The following is a 19,289-nucleotide window of genomic DNA, read 5'->3' as shown; positions in this document are numbered from 1 at the left end:
TTTTTTGGGGGGGGCGTTGAGCAGGTTGGCAGGTGTTGGGGGAAACAATGTTCTGCTCAATGTTGCTCTGCCTTGTTTGAGCGCTATACATTGTGTATTCCTAGTCTGTGGACAATTAAAAGTGAAATCCCCCATGCTCAAGACTTCCACCCAGCCGTCCAGAACCGGAACTCTCTTGGGTGGGTAGCAGGCAGCCTTGTCTCCACCAGGACCCAGCCCAATCACCGCAGGCAACCCACACACACTGAAGGAGGAGCCGGGGGCCTCATTGTAACACGCATTTTTATATAAATATCCACAAGTCATGTTACAGAATAAGCCCACCGGGGAAAAAAGTCAACAGTTAAGTTTCTGTTATACTGACCCCTGCCTTTCAGGCTGGGCCCCGCCCAGGGGGCCTGCTGCTTTGAGGTGGGGCTGCTGCCAAGCGTTGCTGCCAGCGCCGCCCCGCCCTGGGCACCCCCTTCTTTGGTGTGTGGTACGTGGTGACCTTCTCTGGCCACCCTCAGCCTGGGGCAGGGTTCTTAGAAACAGCATTTTGGGGTGCAGGGCCCAGGAGTCCTGGGGGCACTTGGAGATGGGGTGGGGTGGGGAGGGACTGAGGCATTAAGAGGTGGCGTCTGAGGCGTAGAGGTTGAGCTTCAAGGGCGGGACACACGGCGTTCTCAGAAGTACCCTGGCAGGCCCGGTGCTTGCAAAGCAGCCCTTCCTGGCCCTTCTCTCCAGCCTAGCCCCCTTCTCCTGCTGGACACCCCCCCCTGTCTCCCTGGGGTCCTGCCGACACCCTCCTGGCACTCTGGCCTGCAGTCCATCCCCCATCCCCCCCCCCAGAGAGGCCAGAGGCTAGGGACACAGCACCAGTCTGAGGGTTTAATTAACCAGGACGTGGGGTTCTTGGGACGGGCACCCCTGTAAAAATGTACAAAAGGTCTGGGGGGCTATGTGGAAGGGGAGATAAATATGTACATGGAACCCCCCTTCCTTTAGCCCCTCTTCCCTCAGCCCTGAGAGGGCATGAAGACTCGGGTGGTAGGTGAAGGGGGAGGGGGGCACTTTGGCCTCTGGCTTAGTGAGCCCTTGGGGAGGGAGGCAGGTCAAGGGCCTAAGGACCCTCAGAGGGGGTGAAGATGCACCTCAGATCACGAGCTATGAGCTCTGAAATGACCCCCAACTCTCATAGAGAGACATGCGCACGCGCACCCACCCACCCACACACACACACATACACACACACACCTACACACCCCTCTCTCTAGGTTTGTGACCTTGACCCTCCCAGTGACCCCACGGTCCACCTGATGTTGAAGCCGTGGTAGTTTGGGCTTCTGCTCCCAGAACCATGACCTCAAGAGATGGCAGGTGAGGTCATGCCCTTTGCCCTCCAGCCCTGGGTTGAAACCTCAGCCTTGGGATCTTCTCAAAAGGACAGGTGGGTAGAGCTTTGTCCCTCGCCCCACCCCTTCCCTCACCTGTCAGCCCTAGCAGGGCCTGGGGCCCTAGGGGGGGAACCTGGTCGGGGGGCGGGCACCAGTGGGGGTGGAGCCCCCAAAAGGGCTCCTGGTGGGGTTTTGCTGAGAAGATGAGGGGCTCCTGGGGCCGCAGCAGGGGGTGGTGGAGGAGCCAAGCGGCTGTATAAGAGGGGGTGGGCAGGCTCTAGACCATAGAGGCGGGCAGCAGCCACGGCCCCGGGTCCTGTCAGCTCCTCACCTGCCTCATAGAAACGGGGTGGCCTAGCAAGGCGTGGGGGGCCTGCTAGCCAAGTTGGCTCCAGGAAGCCAGCGCAACGCTCTGGTGGACTAGGGCCCAGAAAAGGAGGTGGCCGGGGCCTCTCAAACAGCAGGTGAAGGCCCTGAGGCCCGTTGCTGGTGGCGGCAGCGGCGGCGGCTGCAGCGGCTGCGGCGGCAGCGGCGGCTGCAGCAGCGGCGGTGGCAGCCTCTTCCTTGCGCTCTTCCTTTACCCGCACGGATTCCTTGGCTGGCCGGACCCCTTCCTCACCTGCCCTGGCCTTGGGTGTGGCAGGAGAGACTCGGAGCTGGGGTCTGGAGAAGGGGAGGTCCCTGGGGAGCAAGACAGTGAGGGTGTGGTCAAGGGGACAGGGAGGCCTGCAGGGGGGGTGGGGCAGAGAAGGTGGGCAGGGAAGGGCAGAGCCCACCTGTCTTTCTCCTCCTTGGGGATCGAGGGCTCCCTCCGCTCCACAGGCCGCTCCTTGTCTGAGCCTGGGGTCCTTGCGGCCTCAGGGGGTCGGACCCAGGCAGGAAAGGCCAGAGGACTACGGTGCAGGCGGCCCCAAGGGTCTGGGGGTGAGGCAAAGGCTGGCGGGGCTCCTGGGCTCTCTTTCTGGGCAAACACGGCACCGGAGTCTAGGCAGAGGGCAAAGGGGGCATGGCAGGGACCAGGCCTAGGCAGCCCAGCACCCTGTCTGAGCACAGAACCCAGTGCCTCAGCCCCCCAGCCCCACTGGGCACTCACTGAAGGTGGGGCTCCCCAGACCGCCGAATGCCCCGTTGGAGAGAGCAGCCAAGGAAGCGAAGCTTGTGGGACGCCCAAAGGGATCTGTTGGGGAAAGCCGGGGTCAGCGCCTGCGCAGCCACGCACTGAGAAGGGGCTGGCGGGCGAAGCGGGGCAGAGGCACAAGCTGGCTCTGGGGTCCTCGGCCGCTCGGCTTGAAGCGGCAAGGGCTCGTGCACCTGCCTCGGGCCAGCGGGGCGCATAGCTGGGCATGCCAGCTAAGCCCTGTGAGACAGGGGAGACTCACTTTTGCTTCAAGACGAGGAGACGGCTGGGAGAAGTGAGGTGTCTTGCCAATGGTCACCTAGCCAGTGCCACCAGGAACCCAGCCTAGGGTCTTTAACTCTTCTCACCCAGCCCACCCAGGCCCATAGTAGCAGTCCCAGAGTGACAACAAGCCACTGGAAGACAGACCCCTGACAAGCAGAGGCCCTCGCAGCTCGAGCCCAAGCTCACGCCCCTTCACAAAGCCAGTCAGAACTCAACTAGCCCCTGATGGGAACCTCCCAATATCCTCTGCCAGGAAAACCTTCTCCTTTACCCTCAGGTTCACATCATCTTGGTGAGCCAAATCTCACAAGGAAGCCAGCTACGCTTGCCAGGACCCAGGGGGTGTGCTCTCCTGGCCTGCTGGGCCTCCCTCCACCCACCTGCTCTTGTGGCCACTCTCCCCTATGAGTGGCCACTGCAGGTGGCAAGAGTGGAGCTCACAGAAGAGGGAAGCCACTCCAGTCTTCCCCACCCCATTTGAAGGACAGGGAGATCCAGGCTCAGAGAGTGTGGAGTACCGTGCCCGGGGCTCACCGAGTCTAGCCCTTCCCCACGCCTTGAGAACTGGGTGGCAAGGACAAGGCTTGGCTTGGTCCATTTGCCCTTGGCTCTTACCAATGTGGGTGCCAGGGCTCAGGAAGGGCCCATGGGCCCCGGGAGCTGCCGTGAAAGGGTTGGCTGCGGCATGGACGGCACCTGGAGCAGAGAAGTGGGAGGTGCTGATGAGGCCGAGAGGGCACAAGGTGGAGAACCTCAAGACTGGAGATGGGGAACCCCTAGATCTCAGAGGGCTGGCCAGACTCACCAGTTGCAGTGAAGAGTGAGGCCGGGTGGGAGAGCTCCTGCCCAGGGGGCAGAGCCCCATAGGGTCCCGGAAGGCAGGGTAGGAGGTCATTCCGAAAGTCAAGCTTGTGGGAGTCGCCCTGTGTGGAAACAGAGGAAGGGACAGTGAGTGAGGAGCCAGGAGTGGGCTGGTTCTCACACTTCCCCCCGCCCCCCCCCAAGCCCTAGAGCGCCCCCAGGGTCAGCCGGCTGGAGTGCCTAGCCACTGGCCTCTCAGCAGTACTGAGTGCATCATCATTCACATGGTGACCGGGACAGCAGGGGCTGTCTCCGATGGGATGCTGTGGAAGGTAGACGCTCAGCACTCTGACTCCCCAGGCTCCGCTCTCGTACCTTCATTTTTTCCTGGTGTCTCAGGATCATGTAAGCCACACGCACGTGCATGGCACACCACTTCCCTGGCTTCTGCTGCCCCGAAGGATGACCCAAGGGAAAGCGAGGAGAGAACATTCACGCATCACTTGCTCCGCCCGGGCTTGGCCCTGGGCCCAGCCCTGCCACACCAGCCCTTCATTCCCCTACAGTCAGGGATGACTAAGTCCATTTTACAGTCTGGAAAGTGAGGCTCAGGGAGACACGGTCTTGCCCCAGGTCCCCCAGCCAGTTCCGCCTGAAGCCAGGTCTATGACAGCCAGCCTTTCCATCCCACGCTTTAAGAGTCTTTTTCTCAAGCAAAGCCGTCCCCTCTCGCCGCAACCCCAACATCAGCCCCAGCCGCATGCATCTTGAGGTCCTTGCCAAACTCACCCTCAAAGGTGGCCGGAAATGGTCGGGGATCTGGGATGCAAAGCAGACATTGCAAGTCTATCGCCATCAATGCGGACTTTCGTACCACACGCCCCCGCTCCTGCCTCCCCACGCTTCTACCAAGACCTCGTGCGGCTCCCCTAAGCCTTCCCCGCTGAGTCCACTTCTCCCCACCTCTGGGTGTCCTCCCACTAACACCAGCCTGTAGGGTGGCCCAGGGTAAGGGTACAGGTCAGAGGGCAGACAGGCAACAGGCTCCCCAACCCTGACACAGCGTGATGTAAGGACCCTCCAGCCAGGATCCTGTTGCATCTGCACGCCCGCCCCACCCTCAGACCTGAAGTTGCGACCTTTTTCAGGCTTGTTCCCAGAGCCACTTGTGGGCTTTGGGGGTCTCCACCTGCCTAAGTGGGTGAGACGGTACTGGCTCCCTTCAGTGCTTCTTAGGTTTCGTGTACAGTTTTCTGACCGGATGTCATTTGAAAACAGGGTTCTGTGACTTTAAAAGTTTTAAAAAGACCCCTGTAAGTGCCACTGGCTTCTTTCTGGGGGCTTGTAATCCTGGTTTACAGAAACCTCCTCTCTGGTTAGACACTCTTCAACAAGGATTTCAGGGGCAGGACAGTTCACTCTCCTCAAGTCTTCTCTGCTCCCCCTTAGCACACCGTGCAGCTGCCCCACCTGTGTTGGCACCCCTCACCTGTGTCCCCTTCTGCGGGAGCCCGCTGGGCACCGGCCCCAGTCTTGGTGGTAGCTCGGGGTTTGTGTTCTGTGAAAGGGGGTGATGGGACTGTCAAGAGAGCTGGTCAGGGCACCCAGATGGAGGAGGGCGGGGACCATGGAGAAATGTGGGCCCAGAGGGGAAGGAGGGCAGGATGGTCTTGGTTGTGGGGAATGGGAAGGTCTGGAGGGTGACTTGGGGGTTCACCTTGGGCTGGAAGGCCCCCTGCAGTGAGCCAAAGGACACAGCTGGCGGGAGGCCCGGAGGCAGGCCAGGTACCGCGGGAGGAAAGGCTGTGTAGGGCTGTGGAGAGAAGGGGGACGGTCCAAGCTGGGGGTAGAGTATAGCCCAGTGGTCTGCCTGTCAGTCTTCTGGCCGCCACCCCTCAACCCACTCTCCCAGGCCCCCGTTTTTGTGCTGCATGCTGTTCCCCCACGCCCCTCCCCACCCCCAGACACTCACATTATGCCGGAAAAGACCTTCCATCTTGCCTGGGTATTTCTCAAACTAAAGGAGGGAAGAATAAGGTACCAGGCCAAGAGTCAGGGCCTTCTCCTTCCCTCCCTCGCCCCGGCGCCCACCAACCAGGCCTCCAAGCCTAGAGCCTCTCCACCAACTCAATGAGGAGCTCACCATGTGGGGGCCGTGGGGTGGCAGCAGGCCCGGAGGGTAAGGGGTGAAGTGCTGGTGGGTGTGCTGGTGGGTGTGCTGGTGCTGGTGGTTGTGCTGGTGGAACTGGAAGGCCAGGGGGCGGGTTGAGCCCCCGGCCCCCACCACCTCAGGGCCACCCTGGGCATTCAGGTAGCGCGAGTTCAGGTCCTGGCCGATCAGGTCCTGCTCTGTGGGCAGGGAAGGAAAGGTTTCAGGCCTATGGACACCAAGGCCACTGGCCTTCCCTTCTGGCCTTGCACCGCTCCCTCCATGAGCCCTGCTGCCTGCTATGCCCCAGGTCATGGCCCCCCAACCCCCGGCCAGGACCCCAAACTCACCAGACAGGGCGTTAGTCGCTGAGGCCCCAGGGTGCCCTGGCACCTGCAGCAGGGGTGGGGGTGGGGGCAGGGTGGGGCCAGGGGAGAACAAGGACGGGTGGTGGGGAGGTGGTGGGGGGCGCAGTCCAGGTGGGGGGAAGCTGTGACTGGATAAAGGCAGGGGCAGTGAGGGCGTCGGGGGCCGGTGGGTGAGCTGCGCGGACGAGGAGGAGGCAGATGAGGAGGAAGAGGACGAAGAGGATGATGAGGGGGGAGGCTGAGCCACGGGAGGGGCCGGGGCCTTGGGGGGCGGCCGTGAAGAGCTGGGGAGAGAAGTGGGGAGATGAGTGAGGGGGCTGAGAGGTGCCAGCTCTGACGGGAAGGGGTCAGAAGCCTGGACGAGACCCTGACCCTGGTTCTCCAGCATGGGAGTCGATGGAACCCGACCCCCAGCACTCCCACCCGCACCCAGGGAACCAGGCCTCTGACTGAGGTGACCCCTCTAACACCAGCCCCGCTCCCTTCCCAGGCCTCTTCACAAAGCTGCTCTGGACATTTCCACCACGTGACCTACCCTATTCTGACTCAACCGCATGAGACACCTCATTCATTTTGACACTTCATTACAATAGGCCACCTGGGGTCTCTCTCCACCCCCGCCCCCCCTCCTGTAAGACAGTAGAAGAAACACCACCACCAAGCTGTCCTGGCCTGGGAGTCAGGACGCTGGAATTCTAGGCCCACCTTGCCATCGGCAAGCTGGTCAATGAAAGCAAGTCAATGACCCTCTCTGAGCCTCAGTTTTCCCAAAGATATTAACAAGCATAAGAATGCCAGTAACCATATGAACAAGCCCCCTCCACCCCCAACCCCCGCACCCAAACCCCAAACAAACCAAACTCACTGCCATCGAGTCGATACTGGCTCAGAGTGCCCCAACAGGACAGGGTAGCACTGGCCCTGCGGGTTTCTGAGGAGCAGACAGCATGCACAGAATCAGCAACCCTTACCCCTCAGTGAGCATTTACTGTGAGCAAATGCTGCCACCTACTTCATCTGCCCCCACCAGATCGCCAGCAGTTTCTACCACCTTCCCCATCGCGGCCAAATCTGGGCAAGTAACCTGGACAGGTTACTGTTTCCTTAAGCTCATTTTGCTTTTCAAAGTCTTTTTGCTTTAGCTGCACCCTAAGAAATGCCATGGACCACCACGGGGGTAAAAGCCCCCTGGCGCTTTTCTAAAGCGCATGAGAGCCGGCACTCAAAACAGACACTTACTGCCACCAGCCTGAGTCGGGCTTACAGCGACAGGGTGGAACTGCCCCTGTGGGCTTCCTGGACTCTAGTGAGAAAGCCGTTCTCCCACGGAGCAGCTGGGGTGTCCAGAGGCTGACCTTGTAGTTAGCAGCCCAGCCTGGACCTCACTATGCCGCAGGACTCCTGACGCTAACACAGAGCTACTGGGGAAGAACGGGAGTCTGCGTGTGAAGAGTTGAATCACCCCAAATACCCTGTGGGAAGGGCAGACACTTTGTGGGAAACTACCTCAGCTCACAGTTGATTCTCACCATGGCTCCAGGGTAGAGGTGCTATCACCACCCCATTTTATGGAAAGGGGAAATTGAGGCTCAGAGGGAGTCAGTGACTCGGCAAAAGCCACACAGCCAAATACACAGCAGAGTGAGAATTTGAATACAGGTCTGATGGACGCCAGAGCCAGCACACCTAAGCATCGTGCCACCCGTCCCCAGCAGGTGTGCCTTGAAGAAAGGTCCCACCAGCAAAATACATTGGGCTCCCCCACATTGGGCCCAGCCCTGCTTCCATCTCTGGGCCTGCGTCTCACCCCCAGAGTGCCTCTGCCACTTTCTGGCCGCAGAGTCTTTCTTCAAGTCAAAGCCCTTGGGTCCCAGCCCCTGGATGCAAGGGTGGGTGGAAAGGGGCCAAGCCCTTCCAGACCAGACGAGCCCTAGCCCACTCACCTGCCAGTGCTGAGGTCCAGGCTGCTGCCATAGGGAGAAGTGCGGAGGCCGAAGGGCGAGACCCGAAGCTGCAGCTGAGGCTGGGGTGGGGGTGGCAGACTTGGGGCGGCTGGCAGGGAGGCAGGGGGTGAGGCAGGAGGCCGAGGGACTGGTGGAGGTGGTGGCTCCTTGGCGGGGAAAGGCACTAGCAGCGGGTCGGGCCCTGGGGGCTGCTCCTGGCTCCGCTCCAGGCCCGACACTTTGGGGACCACAGAGAGTTTTGCTTCACAGTTCCCATTGAAGGTGCCGTGGGGGCCTGAGGCTGCGAGGGCGAGAAGACAAACTGGTTCAGTTGAGGCCCCCTGCTCACCCACCTGCCCTCCATCGTCTCCAGCACTGGCCCTGAGAACCAACCTTTGCTGGTTGAGACAGTAAAGGAAGGGTCGAGGTCATCATCGGAGACCTGGGGAAGAAGGGTAGGGCAGGGTCAAATATGGGTCAGGCTAGGTGTCCACTCAGGAGGACGAACAGCCTCTGGAGCCTGAGGGACTGGTCGGTGGCAGTGCCAAGTCTGTGGCATTAGCTTAGCCAAAGTCCATCAAAGCCCAGGGCTCTATCCGCCCATGTGGGGGGAAAGGGCTGGAAAGCCCAGGAGCAGGCAAATTCAAGTGAGAGGGTTGGGCATCACCAACTGCTGGCCTACAGAGCAGTCTGACCTACAAGTGTCCACCAAAACTTCCACACAAAAAATAGGCGCGTAGTTGGGCAAGTCCTGGGAAAAACCCAGACGTTTCAGCTGATCTTGAGAATCGGCCCTATTCTGGCCTGACAAGAACCGGGTCGAGCTGGACAGCAGCCACCGCCTTTAGACGAACTCACAGCCTCTGGTTTCCCCACAGCCTCTAGAAGTCTACAGGACACACACATCAGAGAGTACAAACTCACTTTGCTTGCCAAGGTCCAGGTGGGCAGAGGAGCAACTACTGGGCCACGTTACAGCCCAAGCAAAGCAGCCCTGATGAACTGAAATCCGCCTTTGCTGGGCCTGCTTCTCACATGGACTACGGCGGCTTAGGGGCCTTCCTCGGAGGGCTCTGCTCAGTCCTTCTACTCTAGCAGAGCAGACTAATGGCCAGCAGGAAGGACCAGCCCAGTTCCTCATGCATTCTGGATTTCCTTGGCCAACTGCTGGGGGCTCTAAGAGCTCTGGAAAGGATGGTCCATCAAGACATGGGCTGTCCATTCTCTGGTTAACTAGCTCTAGCCTCCACAGCAAGGAATTCACTCACCCACCCAGCTCCAACTGCTTCCCAAGAACCGAATCCTGCCTCGGCCAACCCACGGACCCAGAGGGCACTCCGTTAAGCTTGGGAGCCCTCGAAACCATAGTCTGCTTGACAAACTGACAGCGCCCTCTCCACAGGCTCTGTCCCCACTCACCCTCTCGTCCAGATCGCTTTCGGCATCACACTGGGGGAAGGAAAGACAGAGGTGTCACAGGGGCAAAGAGGAGTAGAGGAGGGTGGAGAAGGGACTTTCAGTGGCGAGTGGGAGGGCAGGGGCCAGGGCAAGGTGATGGTACTTACTATGTATCCCGCTTCCAGAGAGTGCCGGGAGGAGGCCTGGGAAAGACCAGAGTCCAGAGGTGAGGGAGGCTGACTGGCTGGCTCCTCGGATAAGGTCCAAACTCCCAGGGCAAGGCACTCAAGGCCCTGGCAATCTGCTCTCAACTGCTGCTCTAGCTGCTTCTGCTCGCTGCACTCCAGAGACAATCACCATTTCCCTGTCCCCAGGTTCTCACCGCGCTGTCCTTTGGTCTCAAGCCACTTTGGCCCATTTCTCCTCTTAGCAAACGCCCCGCTCTCCTCCCAGGCCTGACTAAGATGCCCTAGGGGGCTTTCCCTAAGCACCACTCTGTCCCTAGCATCCAGGCATGACATGGCTTCCTCATGTGGGTCTCTGTACATTTCTCACAGGTCTCTGCCTTCTGGAGCCTCTCAGGTTCCACCCTGGACAGGTGTCTGTTGACTAGTGCTTTCCTGCTAGGTTGTCACCGCTCTGAGGGGCAGGCAGGGCCCGCATCTAACTCACTTGTCTCCCATGACTCAAGTACCTCAAGCCCCTTTCACTGCCCCCACCGATTAGCAGCTGGTTTCACTGAGAATGCGTAGCGGTCCAAAGTGTGGGCCCGAGTGTGGACAAGTCTTTGCTGGGTCTGTCCTGTGTCCAGGCCTCCCAGCTTGGCTCTGCCCGACCCAGGGCAAAGCCCTCAGGCACTGGAGTCCCTGTTTACACGGCGGTGGCAGCGGGGATGGAAACAGGGCCCAGGCCAGCGACACCCTACCTCATGCGTCTGACAGGATGGGAATGTGGGGCAAGCTCACCTCTTTCCTCCTCCGTTTATTGGGCCATTTTCGGGCCCGATCCCCAGGGGGCCGGCCCGGCTCCCGATCAGAGCTGTCCCCGGGCTCGCCAGTGGCCCCACTGGAGCCCCCCCTCTTCCGCTTCCCAGAATGCTTCAGCCGATGTTCCAGTCGCTCTGGGGGCTGGAGAGATGCATCCTTCTGTGGGGGAGGAGGTGGGACTGAGGTGGGTGGAGGAAAGAAAGCTCCTCATCTCTCTGGAGGTGACCAGGCTGCCGAAGTGACTGGAAGCCCGGGGAGGCTGGCGGGTCCCCGGGGACTAACTACCTCCTCCCATCCAGGGTGGGGCAGAGAGCTGGCCAGAGAAGCCGGTTGCTCTGGTTTGGGGTGCCAGCATTCCCCCCTCAACTCCACCCACTCTGGGCACTAACACTCTCTCACTGTCCCTCTGACGCCCCCCCCCAAGCCCCCACTCCCATCAGGCCCCACCTGCAAGGCCTCCAAGCTGGAGAAGCTAGCGATAGCGAAGCCATCGATCAAGTCCTCCTCCTCCTCCTCTTCCTCCTCTTCGGGCTCTTCCTCGGCCTCCCCGTCGTCTGGGCCCCCCTCCTCCTCCTCTTCCTCCCCGCGGCTACCCGACCCGGCAGGCCGCTTCCGAGCTCGGGGTCGCGGGGGCCGGGGCCGGGGCCGGGGCCGCCGCCGTCTCGGGCCCCCGGGCCGCTCTCCAGACGAAGCTGACGACCAGGGCCTGGCAGGCGGCGGCGGCGACGACGAGGACGAAGAGCCGCGCGGGGCGGCCAACAGGGCCCGGGGCGCGTCGCCGCCCGGACCTCGGCGGCGCCGCTGTTCCCGGTCTCGGTCTCGCCGCGAGCAGCGCCGCCGCCGCCGCTCCCCCTCGGCGGCCCAGCCGGGGCCCGGAGCTGCGGCCGCTGCCGTCTCCATGACGACCGCCCTCAGCGCCGCATCCGGAGGCAGCGGGGCCCGGAGCGGCCTGTCCGTAGGCCCGGGGTCGCAGACCCGGCGCTGGCGGCCGCACAGGGGCGAGAGGGCCACGGCTTCCCCTTCGAAAGCGGGAGCAGCTGGACCCGAGCTTCCCAAGGCCAAGGCCCGGAGAACCGGCGCCGCCCCCGGGCCGACGAGCCCGAGGGGCCCCCCCGTGGGGCCGGCGGGGCCGGGGCGGCTCGAGCGGGGCGGTCGTCCCTTTAAGGCGAGGCCTCCAGTAGTCCAGCCCCCGGCCCCTTTAAGACGACCCGACGGTGTCTAGCCGGCCTAGTGCGGTGGCCGCCCCCTGCCAGGGGTCGAGGCTAGTCTCCCCGAGGAAGAGGAAGGGCCACCCCTTTAAAAGGGGCCGAATGCTCGCCCCGAAACGCACACCTCCCCTTTAAAAGTCTCTGGTCCTCCGGCTAAAAGCCGCCCCTTTAAGGAGGCTAGGGTCCGCCTAACAGCAGGCCGCCCCTTTAAGGACTTGGGAGTTAAGTTCCCAATCGTCCACAAGAGACCACGGCCCCTTTAAACTGAGTTTAAAGGATTTTTTTTTTGGCCGGGGGTGGAGGGGGAGGAGGTTAGAACCCCCAGTCACCCCAGTTCTCCCAACAACACTGTTCTCAATTTGTCAGCGTCTGTCCAGCGGCTTCCCCTTTAAGGCTGGCGTTGGTGTCTGCCGAGTTCTGCGGACACCCCTTTAAGGAGATTTAAAGGGGCCTCCTCCGGGCCCAGCTTCTCCAGCCTCCGCCTTCGGTCGCCATGAAAGGCGCGGGTGGGGTGGGGGGGAGAGCGGGGGGGCGGAGCCGCGGGGCCAGCCCTCCAAAGCCCCGGATATGAGGCAACGGTGACGGCTGAAGCTTCACCGTCTGCCGACATAAAAGTCTTTTCCTTTCTTCCGTCTCAGTCTGACTTGGGTGTTACGAGGTCCGGGACGGCCATTAGGCAGCGGGGGAGCTCCAGCACACCCTCCTGTTGTCTCCCCGGGAGTGTCGGGCCTCTTCTCCACCAGGACTTTCCTGCCCCTCCTCCCTCTTCCTTCTCAGCCTACGCCTCCTTCCTCTCTCGGCCTCCGCCCACTCTGCCCCGCCTTCTCTCTGCTCCACTGGCCACAGCCTTGGGCGCTGATAGGTCGACGAATTTACGTCAAAACGGAGGGCTGAGTCTAAATCGGGGAAGTGGGCAATCTATAACCACCCTCAAAGCTCCGATTGGGTGTACTCCAGATTAGCTCCGCCCTTCACATGTTGTGACTCAACTGGTTAGAAGTAGGTGCTGCGGGAGGTTCCTCCCGAGGACCCGCCTCTTCCTGCTCGCCGCTGATTGGCCAGCCTCCGGCCGACGTCGGGCGGGAGGAGTTGGGGCATCGTGCGCGAGCATTTAGGGGCGGTTGGCCGCTTGGGGGCGCGGACGCGGAAGGTTCCGTCCGTCGGCTAGTGACGTCATCTCTTCCTTTCCACCGATCGGTTTGTTTTTTTTTACCCACTGGTCGCCTGGCGTTTCGCGCACGCGCGTGGCGATCACCTCGCTGGGTGGCAACTCCGCGGGATCGCGCGGCCGCGTGCTCTGGGAGAGCCAGATGCGCTGGAAGCAAGCCGCGGGCCCTAGTTGGAGGGCATCTGGTTTGGGGTCTCCGCGCTTGGGTGCCAGGCACTTTGTAGTGTGTTAACTCATTTGGGGAAAAAATTCTTTAAGTGACTACTTAACAGAAATGAGTCTCATCTCCATTTTACAGAGGAGGAAAATGATGGGTTTCCTAGCAAGACTTTGAACTCAAGACGCCAGCCTCTGAGTGACTGCTTGTAGCCACTGTATCCTGCCCCTAAGCTACCAACGAAGCCTAGTCCTGGCCTTGTGTTTTATATGAATGATGCACTGGTGCTCACCTGTCATCCATCAAGTGACCATTGGGGCCCTCCACACGGCTATGCTCACGTAGCCTGCCGGGTCTGTGTCGGGGGTATTCATTTGATCAAAGCCTTGCTCAGCACCGGGAGAGAGATGGGGCTTTCTACTCCTGTTACAGTCTGGGAAACGCACGGGGGCAGTTTAACCCTGTCCTATAGGGTCGCTGAGTTAGCATCAATTTGCTGGCAGTGAGTTTGTTTGGGGGCGACTTTGGGCTTGCTAGTCTCTTCCATGTATGAAAATTGGGAGAGCCTGCCCCTGCCCAGGGTCCCTAAGGGTCACAGGACCGTCTGGAGCAGATTCTGAAGTACACTTCCAGGCAGGAGAATTCATTCACCCATGGAGACAGAATGTCTGAGGATCATTTCCCCACCTCCTCCCTGCTGCACCCAGCTCGGATAACCGTGGGCTGGCACAGTCCCCCGGGGGTTTCCCAATCCAATCCTTTGGGTGCCAAAGTGGAAAACTGCAGCCATTCCTGTCAATCACTCTGAAGCTCAGTCCGGGAAACATAAAAGACTCAAACATAGCGAAAACTTTACTAGAAATATAAAGAAAAACAATCGTGACACCCTCAGCTGGCTTCCCCCACGCCTGGACGGATGGACAGATGGACAAACATGGAGTTCCTAGGTCCAGTGGGGCGGGTCCCCATCCATGGGCTCCTCCTCTTCTTCTTTCAGGAGCAAGGCATCCAGCTCCTCCAGCCGCTGCTGCAGCAGAGGTCCCACATCTTGGCTAGGGGCTGGGCTGGGAGAAAGGGTCCTGCCAGCCCCAGCGCGGGCCCCTCGGTAGGGCCGCCGGGAGCGAGGAAGGCTGCTGTCCCGAAACACTACAGCCCTGCGCAGCTTCCTAGAGCTGGTGAAGATCAGAGTTCCGTTGCGCTCCCGGGGTTCCTCAAAGATGGTTTCAAAGGTCCTGGGCCAGGCAGGGAACGGTTCCGGTCACCATCCGGGCTTGCTCCCTGGCTCCAGCCTTCCCTCTACCACCCCTGAAGCCCTCCACAGTTTCTCACCTCCTGGTGGTGGGAGACTGGTAATTTTTGTTGGTGTAAATTTCTTCCAAACTGAATTCCGTCTTGTTCAACCTGGGGGCAAAGGGCAGCGGTCACCCAAAAGCCTGGGGCTATAGCTGGGTTCTGCAGCTGGCACATGCGCCCAGAGTGGCCTTCTGATGTTCCCTCACGGTTCAGTTTCTTAGGCAAGTCAGAACCAGACAGATCATTGTTCCATTCTCAACCCCTCCAGGCTGGACTGTGATCCCCACGAGCGTCACTCTGCAGGGATCCAATGCCACACGCGTTTGGCCCAGGCATCAACAAGGGCGAAGCGCCTCTCACCTGACTGGTCGAGGCAGCCCCATGGGTGTCAGGTTAGGGGGCGGCCGGGCTGGCGTCCTGCGTATTCTGAATCGAGACACCTTCCCCATGGTCTGCAGACAAGGGGCAGAGGGTGAGCGCGTGGCATGAGCTCAGGCCTCTACCTGGCACATCCCCCTCACCTGTACACCTACCTTAGTCTCAGGGTCTGAATGAGCCTGGTCCTTTGGGGCCCTTGGCTCCTTCCTTTGAGGTGAGCCCAACCTGCCAAGAAGGTCAAGGCTCAGGGACAGGCCACATTCATAGCTGAAGCCGTCTCCTACCCTGGAGGATGACGGCAGCGGGCTGGGCTGAGGCCGAAGCCCTGGCCAGAGTTGGAAGGAAGGTTAACTGAGGGCATCACCTGGCATCTGCTGGCTCCGAGAAGGAAGATGCGGACCCGGTGGATGAGCAAGATGCAGTGAGGGGTGGGGAGGCGCCCACCCCTCCAAGAGGAAACACTTCTTTCCGAAGACAGGGCCGAGGAGGCGGTGGCAGTGCAGCTTGGGCCATCTCGCCACCGCCCACAGTATGCCGTCGGGGCCGCGGTCGACTGAGATGGGGTGTAACGGGGAGCCAGGGGCAGGAACCTGGGGCTGGGGGCCCTAGATCAGGGCAGGAGTGGCTTCGGCCCAGAGAGGACTTAGGGAGCAGTGCTGGGGGACTGTGGTCCTGGGCCCGCCACTGGTGAATAGGGGGCCGTGGACTGACGCAGGTAGTGCTGTCAGGTGCCCCAGACTGCTCAGCTTCTGAGATGGCAATCTTCAATTCCAGCTTCATGGGAGGTGCTGGGGGTGGGGGCCGAGGGACTTTGTTGGGTGTCAGGAAGATGTCGGCAAAGCTCTCCAGCTTGGAGCGGACGGAACGGAAGAGCGGCGCTAAGCTCCAAGGGCTGAGGCGAGGACGTAAGAGAGTGGACATTGGTGGGGCCGAGGTGGACTCCAGGTCAGGATCTGGGACTGAGGACTCCAGGTCAGAATCTGAGACTGAGGACTCCAGGTCAGAATCTGAGACTGAGGACTCCAGGTCAGGATCTGGGACTGAGGACGGGAGTGAAGTCACCACAGGTCAGGCCTCAGAGACCTAAGATCTAAACCACCCCTCAGGAGGTCAGCACCTCCCCCTACACTGACCTTTACACTGACTTCCATGGAGGAATAAGGACCACTTCTCCCCACCCCCCACCAAAAACCCAAACCGAAGACCTTCTTAAAGGAGCTGATCCTCAGGCTGCTGAAATCTGGAATGCAGTTACACCCTAGGCTCGGCCGTGGCTAACAGCCGTGGAGTCAGCTCCTGTCTCAGAGCAATGCTGTGTGCAATGGAACACGCTGCCGCTCTGTGCTGCTCCGTCATCCATGGAGTCACCACGTGCTCATACTCAGAAGTAGATAACCAGGCTTTTCTTTCTAGTCCGTCTCAGTCTGGAGGCTCCCCTGAAACCCGTTCTGCCTCACAGCAAAACACACACACACACATACAATGAAAATACATGTCCTGGCTGAGAGCAGAACTGGGTCTCTCAAATGGAACCACCAACGTAGGGAATGTCCAGATACACCTGAAAACATTCTCCTCACTCTGAACGCCTCTAGACCCTACTCTCGAGTCTGCACCTGACACTTCCGAAGGCTCCCAGGATTTCCCAGGTGGCCAGTTCATCCCTTGACGGAGGTCCTTACCGGCTGGGGGGCTCTCTGAACGACTAACAGGCAGGACGGATGGCTGGAAGGAGGGCTCCAGGTCCTTGGGCAAAGGGGTTGGCTGGGGAGCCATTGGCACGGGCTCATCCCTAGAATGAAGAAGCCAGGTAATGGCTCATCTGAACCAGAACTGGCCCCTACACTTTCTGAAAGTGACCCCAGGACAAACTGGCTCCCAGTCCACCTGGATGCTCTGGTGCATCCCTTCCCTGGCCTCCTTACCTTTGGGCCGGGGTGAAGTTGGAGGTCTCAGGATCAAAACCCTGGGTGTAAACAGAGGATGTAGGTGGAGAGGCAGGAAAGCGCCCTCTGGCCCGCCCTGTTTGCCTCTTCTGCTCCTGGAACCCCAATTCTGTCTCCATATGCCTGCCTGGGTTCACACCAAAGACTTTCACCTAAGTCGGGGTTGAGAGTCTCCCGCCAAAAATGCTGGCCTTTTGCCCTGAGTACAACCCAGCTCAGCCTCAAGCTTCCTAACCCTCTCTTCTTCCCAGGAATGCCTGTCCTCAGAGGGACCCCTGACTGTCTTACCTGAAGCTCTGGTACCTCAGCTGGGGGTCTGGAGCCAGCAATGTCCTCCAGCATCACCACCAGGGTGGGCTGGGGCCCCCTGTTGGCCTTTGGTGGAGAGCCAGCCTCTGGGCCAGGCCTCAGTCGCCGCCTCAGGCTTGAAGTAGGCCGGTGGCTGCGGGTTAAGGGCTCTCGGCACAAGTGCAGAGGGTTGGGAGATCTAAAGGAAGAGCAGGAAGGTCAGAGAGGCCCCTGGGGTCCCCAGCTTACCCCCCAACCTGCTATACTCACCTGGCCGGTGAGGCCCACACAGGCTGTGCAGCGGGCGAGGCAGGCGGTGTCTGCCTGGGGACGGAGGCCCAATGGTTGCTGTGGGGCCGTGGGGTGATGGCTTCCCTTTGGGGCACCAGAGGGACCTGTAGGAAAGGCACAGTGATGGAATAAGGTTGACTTGGGCAGGGTCCCCCTGTGCCCCAAAGGCGACAGTCTCACTTTATCATTTCCAAGGGGAAAAAAAAAAAAAAACCCCAACTTGGTGTACGGAGTGACTTGACCCATAATCTTTGGCAGGCTGTTTGAAGTACTGAAAAGTGACCTTGTGGGGTGGGTCATCGGCATGCTTTGTGCCCCAGCTGTCCTCATCTGTGACCTAAAGCCTCTCAGAGCTCAGAGGTTGCCTCGACTCAAAAGAGCCTTCTGGGCAGGGCTCTGGTCCAACAGAGTTGGTGGTGGGCACCAGCTACTGAAAGTCCTGCCCCAGACGCAGGTGCAGAAAGTGGGAGCCAAATGGAACTCTAGCGTTCTGGAGGATGCCTGGGTGAAGGACACTGGAGGGGCGTGTTTGGACCTCTGTCTTGCTTCTGTAGGGTCTGATATGGCTTTGATAATTAAGAGTGAGAGAGAAAAAGATAATTTGTGCGTGACTACGAGTGAGAGAGAGAGAGTGAGAGAGAGAGAGTGAGAGAGAGAGAGTGAGAGAGAGAGAGAGAGAGAGACAGAGAGAGACAGAGAGAGACAGAGAGAGCGTTAGGGTGCCTCTTAGTGCAGGGGGCTCACCATGTGGGGAGCCATGACATCTTCCAGCACCACGGCCAGGACCCGTCGAGAGGCCTTTTCCAGGGGCGACGGAGCCCCCAGGGGCGAAGGAGCCCCCAGAGGCTGCAGCCTCGGCCGTTTGGCGTTCCCGGCAGCCCATACTGCTCGGGCCAGTGGCTGGCGACACAGGCGCGGTGGGCCAGACGCGCTAGAGAGCAAGAGAAGCAGAGGCCAGTTGCCCAAGCCCGTCACCGGTTCCGTGGTCTCCCTGGTACGGCCGCCGGGCTCCCCCGTCTCCCGGGATCAAGACAGGCGGGCGGGGTGCGCTCTCACCTGGAGTCCCCGGGCAAGTCCATGGGGGAAGCGGCGGCTCCGGGGGGATCCCCGAGGGATCCCAGGCTGCGGCCTGGGATGGGGGGGCAGCGGGGGAGCGGGGGGTAAGGGCCAGTCCCTCCCGCGGGGCTCCGCCCTCCATGGTCCACCCGCGGGCGCCCGGGCGCTCACAGCTAGGGCTCCGAAGGGCGCCCCGCCGCCGCCGCCTCGCACTACCCCGGGATCGCTGGCACCTGCCGCGAGGATCTGGAGGGCGGCGGGCCACTGGAGTCCCCAAGGCCGGAGCCTCCGGGGGCCTTTGTCCCTGCGGAAGATTCCGCCCTGAAATCCACTCCCTTCCCCCTCGCTCACCCCCCACCGCACCCCCGGGATCTGCTGGGATCCCCGTCTGGGGGGGCTCAGCTTCCACCAGATCTCCCTGCGATCCCCCTCCACGCTGAACGGGCTGTCCAGACCTCCGAGGCGACCTTTCCACCCACGACGCCACCCCCCCGCATCCCGCTCCCCTCGGCCCCCAGACGCGATCCCCGTGGAAAGAATCCTACAGCGCGGCTCCTCCAATCAGACGCCGCGCGAGGATCCTCCTCCCCCTGGGAGCGCCGACTCCGGGAAGCGCCCCTCGGACAAGGGCGGCCCCGGCTGGAACATCGCCGCTCTGGGTCTGGATCCCGGGAGATCCACTGTCACGCAGATAGCCCTCCACTCCACTCCGGGAGGTCCCGCCCAGAGAAACACCCCCGACGCCCCTGGGTGCCCGCCCAGCGCCCCCCCCCCCGGAACAGATGGGTGAATGTTACTGCCCCCCTCGCTCCGCGCCCTCCCCCAGCGCCGCTCACCGCCGCGCCGGCGGATCCCGGGTCCTGGCCGGCCGCCCCTCCGGCGCCTTTAAAACCAGCCTCCCCGAACGCTGCCCAACCGTCCAGGGCCTTCTTCGGGGCGCCGCCCGGCGCCGCCCAATCGCCGGCGCCCGTCTTCCGGAGTGGGGCCGCGCGCGGTGAGGCCGCCGCCGGCGCCCCGTTCCTGGGGGCGAGCGCCCGCCGGGCAGAGCCGCCGTCCGAGTGGGGGGCGGGCCGAGTGGTCC

At 61.2% G+C, this 19,289-nt stretch overlaps 2 protein-coding genes across 5 annotated transcripts; both read right to left on the bottom strand.

The window, feature by feature from the left end:
• Nucleotides 1-264: 264 nt before the first annotated feature.
• On the bottom strand, nucleotides 265-12,431 carry FBRS (fibrosin). 4 transcript variants are annotated; one of them, XM_075564766.1, is made up of 19 exons: nucleotides 10,871-12,431; nucleotides 10,403-10,582; nucleotides 9,605-9,640; nucleotides 9,459-9,488; nucleotides 8,433-8,481; nucleotides 8,040-8,340; nucleotides 6,962-7,027; nucleotides 6,079-6,380; nucleotides 5,723-5,928; nucleotides 5,552-5,596; nucleotides 5,297-5,392; nucleotides 5,069-5,137; nucleotides 4,369-4,398; nucleotides 3,955-4,029; nucleotides 3,584-3,701; nucleotides 3,394-3,474; nucleotides 2,470-2,553; nucleotides 2,153-2,360; nucleotides 265-2,057 (listed from the first exon to the last, which is right to left on the bottom strand). In XM_075564766.1, the coding sequence occupies exons 1-19, from the start codon at nucleotides 11,321-11,323 to the stop codon at nucleotides 1,466-1,468; spliced, it is 3,021 nt and encodes a 1,006-aa protein (XP_075420881.1). In that variant the 5' UTR covers nucleotides 11,324-12,431; the 3' UTR covers nucleotides 265-1,465. The 4 variants fall into 4 exon arrangements, with proteins under 4 accessions (XP_075420881.1, XP_075420882.1, XP_075420883.1 ...); XM_075564767.1 differs by having other exon boundaries at nucleotides 3,955-4,026; XM_075564768.1 differs by lacking the exon at nucleotides 6,962-7,027.
• A 1,346-nt stretch (nucleotides 12,432-13,777) lies between these two features.
• Nucleotides 13,778-18,935, bottom strand: PRR14 (proline rich 14). Its single transcript, XM_075564765.1, has 12 exons — nucleotides 18,754-18,935; nucleotides 18,209-18,281; nucleotides 17,897-18,083; nucleotides 17,132-17,256; nucleotides 16,862-17,060; nucleotides 16,553-16,593; nucleotides 16,310-16,419; nucleotides 14,992-15,667; nucleotides 14,783-14,852; nucleotides 14,610-14,701; nucleotides 14,286-14,357; nucleotides 13,778-14,188 (listed from the first exon to the last, which is right to left on the bottom strand). Exons 2-12 carry the CDS (start codon nucleotides 18,229-18,231, stop codon nucleotides 13,900-13,902), a joined length of 1,884 nt encoding a protein of 627 aa, XP_075420880.1. The 5' UTR covers nucleotides 18,232-18,281; nucleotides 18,754-18,935; the 3' UTR covers nucleotides 13,778-13,899.
• Nucleotides 18,936-19,289: the final 354 nt, after the last annotated feature.

Source organism: Tenrec ecaudatus, chromosome 12, assembly GCF_050624435.1.
Source record: "Tenrec ecaudatus isolate mTenEca1 chromosome 12, mTenEca1.hap1, whole genome shotgun sequence".
Lineage (NCBI taxonomy): Eukaryota > Metazoa > Chordata > Mammalia > Afrosoricida > Tenrecidae > Tenrec > Tenrec ecaudatus.
This window is presented reverse-complemented; position numbering and strand designations above follow the sequence as displayed.